The sequence below is a fragment of the Mus caroli genome, chromosome 7 (assembly GCF_900094665.2).
Source record: "Mus caroli chromosome 7, CAROLI_EIJ_v1.1, whole genome shotgun sequence".
In the NCBI taxonomy this organism is placed as follows: domain Eukaryota; kingdom Metazoa; phylum Chordata; class Mammalia; order Rodentia; family Muridae; genus Mus; species Mus caroli.
In genome coordinates, this window is record NC_034576.1 from 137,857,987 (window position 1) to 137,862,409 (window position 4,423).

At 44.4% G+C, this 4,423-nt stretch overlaps 1 protein-coding gene across 1 annotated transcript in view; it reads right to left on the reverse strand.

Moving 5' to 3' along the window:
• The window catches only part of Mki67 (marker of proliferation Ki-67), a 26,834-nt gene that overhangs the window by 2,353 nt on the left and 20,058 nt on the right, over positions 1-4,423 (reverse strand). Inside the window, 3 exon segments of the mRNA XM_021167096.2 lie at positions 1,110-1,526; positions 2,256-2,429; positions 2,431-4,417. Coding sequence (XP_021022755.1) covers positions 1,110-1,526; positions 2,256-2,429; positions 2,431-4,417 — 2,578 coding nt within the window.

Genomic DNA, 4,423 nt, shown 5'->3' on the forward strand with positions numbered 1-4,423 from the left:
CCAGGCTGGCCTCGAACTCAGAAATCCGCCTGCCTCTGCCTCCCGAGTGCTGGGATTAAAGGCGTGCGCCACCACGCCCGGCTCCTTCATGCCTCTTGCTCCATCCCTCAACTATATGGGATGTTTCATGACCTCTGGAAAGCCTGGGTCTTCTTGTGCTGTGCCAGTCACATTTAGGACTGCCAGCTCAGCACACCTCTGCCTTGAGCGGCTGTCAATACCTTTCTCTCCCATCAGCTGTTTCAGAATGTTCAGAGTATGTTCAGGATCAACTTGAATGTCCAGAACAATTATGTGTCACTCCCACAAAGATAACTGCCCACGCCATCTTTACCTTTTCCTAGACTACTGCTTAATGCAAGCATGCCACTGGGAATGATGCAATGCACCGACAGCACGTGAGCATTTACAGTCTACTAGCTTAGTACTGTGAGCTTGGGATGCTAAAACAACACACTTCCCAATGAGGAGAATTTACCTATTTCTATTTATTTGCTTAGGAGATAGACAATCCTGGGCTCATTCTGCCTCTTTATTTATTTTTTAAAATCATATTTATTCCTTTTAATTTTTATGTTTTTTGCCTTCACCTATGCATATGCCTGCTTGGTGTTTAAGGAGGTCAGGAGAGACCATCAGATCCCCTGGAGCTGGAGTTACAGATGGTTGTGAGCCATGTGAGTCCTAGGAATAACAACTGGCTCCTTTGAAAGAGTATTTGGTGCTCTCAACTGCTAAGCCAACTCATTCTGCCATTTTAAAGGAAATCTTTTGAGGTCCTGACATGCCCGCCTTTGTTTTAGTTAAGTGTTGCCAACATAGAGAGGCTGAAAATGTCATCATCTATAACCATGATAAGCCACATCACAAACATCAGAAAATGGTATTAGATATAAATAGCTAGCTCTTCTGGAATGAAACCTTCAATAGGTAAATTCACTATTCAAAGTGGAATTACCAAAACAGACAAGAAAATAGGTGGCCCGAAGGATGGCTTTCCCACTAGCATAGCAGGAGCTGCTGGCATGTCCTTATTTGCCTTTGTAACCTGGGCATAAAGATTAGAATGTTCTGGGTCTCACACGATGTAAGGCAGCAAGGGTCCTTACCTCCTGCAGAGTTCTTGCATCTTTCTTGGCTCCACGAGTTACCCTTGACTTAGGTTCACTGTCCAAAGNGACTCTAGTTTTTCTGGACCTCAAACACCTAACATCAGACTCTCCAGAGACTCCTTTCTCTTCCTGAGGCTTTACCAAGATTTCTGCAGCTGGTTTGCTTGTTTTCTCTTCTGCGTCGGAAGGCTGGGAAATCTCAGTCGTTCCTCTAGACCTCATGCACGTTCTTTTCCCACTGACTTTGCCCCGAGATGTAGATTTCTTGGCTTCATCATCCGGATTCTGCAGCTCTGTCTCCTGGGAGGCAGTCTTCATAGTCTTCTCATTTTTCTTTATCCCAACATTCTCTGCAGATGCATCAAACGTGGGTCTCGGCTGTTTTACATTGGTTTTCTTTCGGTACCTAGAGTTCTGGGGTGTTTTGTAAGGGAATGAGAAGACAACCACAAAATTAGTTAAATCTAAAAGATCCATCAGGGAAAAAAAAAAAAGAAGCAAAAATATAAAAAGAGAAAATAACAAATTTTATATTGATTAATTTGCTAAGAGTCATCTATGATATTCAAGGCAATGCCTTGGCTACTTTGTTCCTATGGAAAAATAATACATACTAACAAATTATAATTCCAGGATGTCAATCATAATACATATCAAAAACACTCCAGTTCACACTACTGAAGAACGCCCATCATAAAGGCAGTGAATGAACTGATTCTTTAAAGATCATTAAGGTACAAGGCCCGGCAATCTTTGAAGGGTGCCATGGTGACCTCCCTGTTTCATTCCTTCTCAAGGATAGATACACCTTAGCAGCACCTGCATCCTTAATAGATACTGTCACATACACAGAACACTGACCACCTGTTCCCTGATTAATTCTTCAAATAATGATACATGGAATTCATCCACTCCCTGAGAACTACTACAGCCACTTTTGATCAGCTCTTTTCCACAGAGGAAAACATTTAGGAGTTAGTCTATTCCTTGTATAAATCCCCAAGGGATCATTGGCTACAGCTATTAATGGTGATAAATGAAAACTGTAAGGAAATGAATGTGGAAAAACTCCTAGCTATACACAAATAACTGCAACAAAACACACCCTCCCTGACAAGCACCCACTATGTCCATCCGCATCACCTGATCTGGAGTGACAGGGTTTTCTCTTTTGGCTTCCATTTCTTCTGTTTCCATAACAGTGCTAACCTGCTCTTCCACAGATTCAAGTTTGTTTGACACAATTCTCAGGTGTTTCATCTTCACAGGCTCAGGTGATACATGCCTCTTGCTGGAAGCAGCCCTTTTTTTCTTAGGTAACAGGCTTCTCATCTGTTGCTTCCTGCTTTGGTGCTACAGAGCGCAGAGCCCTGGTTCTCACAATGCTTCCACCTCTTGCAGACTTCCTCTTGGGGGACAGCAAACGGTCGCTTTTGCTTTGTAATGTTGCATGGTCTCTGGTGTCCACCNACACTTCCTTGGGGTCCTCTTTGGAGGCCCTCAGCACTCTTCTGCATGTTCTCAGAGGTTTTACTGAGTCTGGCTTTTGCTGTTGAGTGCTCTTAAGGATACTGGTGTTGTGTGCTAGTTTCTCAGAGTGATCTGATATTTGGGTTATTTCTTTGGAGTCACCTAACACTTCAAGAGGTTGAACCCCATCCTTATGTGTCCTTAGCTGCCTCCTGCTGCCAGTTACTTTGGCTACTGTATCTAATGTCTGCTTTATGGAGGCCTTTGAAACTTGGGTACCATTGTTATCAATTTCAGGGACCTTGCGGGATCGCATAGTTTGCCTTGATGTTGATACTGTCTTCCTTACTGCTGAAGGCTCTTCATCTGCCTCTACTTTCCCACGTCTTGTCCTAGGTCGCCTTGGTGAGGTTTGGAAGCTGTCAACTTGCTCTGGTTGTAGAGAATTACAGGGCATCTGTGTGGGTCCTTTATCACTTGCTGATTCATCAGTGTGACCTAGGGTTTGGATTGGTCCTTTGAGACTAGCCAGTTCTAGGGCCTGTGCCTTTTCCTTGGGTACCCTCCGTGGCCTCTTGCTGACAGGCACACTTGCTACTGGCTCAATTTTCTGCTTTGTAGACTTCTTAACCTCTTCAACATTTATACTGTCACCCACAGGCTCTTTGAGTGTGTTCCTGGTTTCCCTGGATGGTTGCTTTCTTTGTGCTGTGGGCTCTTCTTTTACACCAATGCTGAGTGGTTGTATTCGGAGCTGCCTCTTTAAACCTGCTAAGGTTTTCTTCTCTTCTGGTTGCGGAGATTTGGAAGGTATTCTTTTGGCAGTTTCCTCTTGGAAACTGGTGAGTTCTTCTAAGGGTTGGGTTTTCTTCTTAACTGTCCTTGGTTGGTTCCTCCTGCCAGTTAAACTTACACTTGGGTCTTGTTTCTGTACTGAAGATTCCTTAAACTCTTCCATACCTTTATTGTCACTGACGGGCTCTTTCTGTGTGTTTCTGGTTTGCCTTACAACTCTTGTAGTCTTTCTTTGTGGTATGGGCTCTTCAGTAACAACCAGTCTCCTGAGTCGTCTTCTTGCCTGTGTCTCTGAAGTTGTATCCACAGGTTCTGGAGATTTGCTGGGCATCTTTGTGGTTTTCTCGACAATAACTGAGTCCATTACCAAGTTTGGAGCTTGGCAGAGCTCTTGGAAGCCAGGCAGATCCTCTAGGGTCTTTTCTGCTCTTGTAATTCTTTGCCTCTTACTGCGAGGCACATTCACTTCTGTGTCCAATTTCCGTTTTACAGATTCCTTCCTTGTTTTAATGACTTTGCCTTCACCTTCTGGTTCTCTAGGTAAGTCCACGATTTCCCCTGATATTTGTGGATGCATTATGTCTCCTGAAAGTTCATTTTTCACATGAACTTTCCTCAGACCGGTTCTGGCCTGTCTCCGTGAGGTTACTGAAGTGTCTATTGACTCTGGTGGTGGAGACAAGCTGGGCAGTTTTGCAAGATTGTCCAGTGTCACCGAATCCTTGTTAGGGCCTGATGTTTGGGAGACCTCCTGAAGACCAAAGAGATCTTCTGGGGACTGGGACCTTTTCTTACATGACCCTTGCTGCCTCTTGCCACGAGTAACATATACTGCTGGCTCCAATTTCTGAGCTAACAATACCTTCACATCTTTGGTCTCTCTGCCATGATCTTCTCCAAGTGTGAGGGTTTGCATGACTTCCTGTGATGCACAGCTTGACTTACTGAGCGGAGAGTGCCCTCCTCTCACATCCACCTTACTGAGACCTGTCTTGGAGAGTCTCTTTGTGCTTGCCGGGGTTCTGACTGGTTCTGCTTGTGAAGAT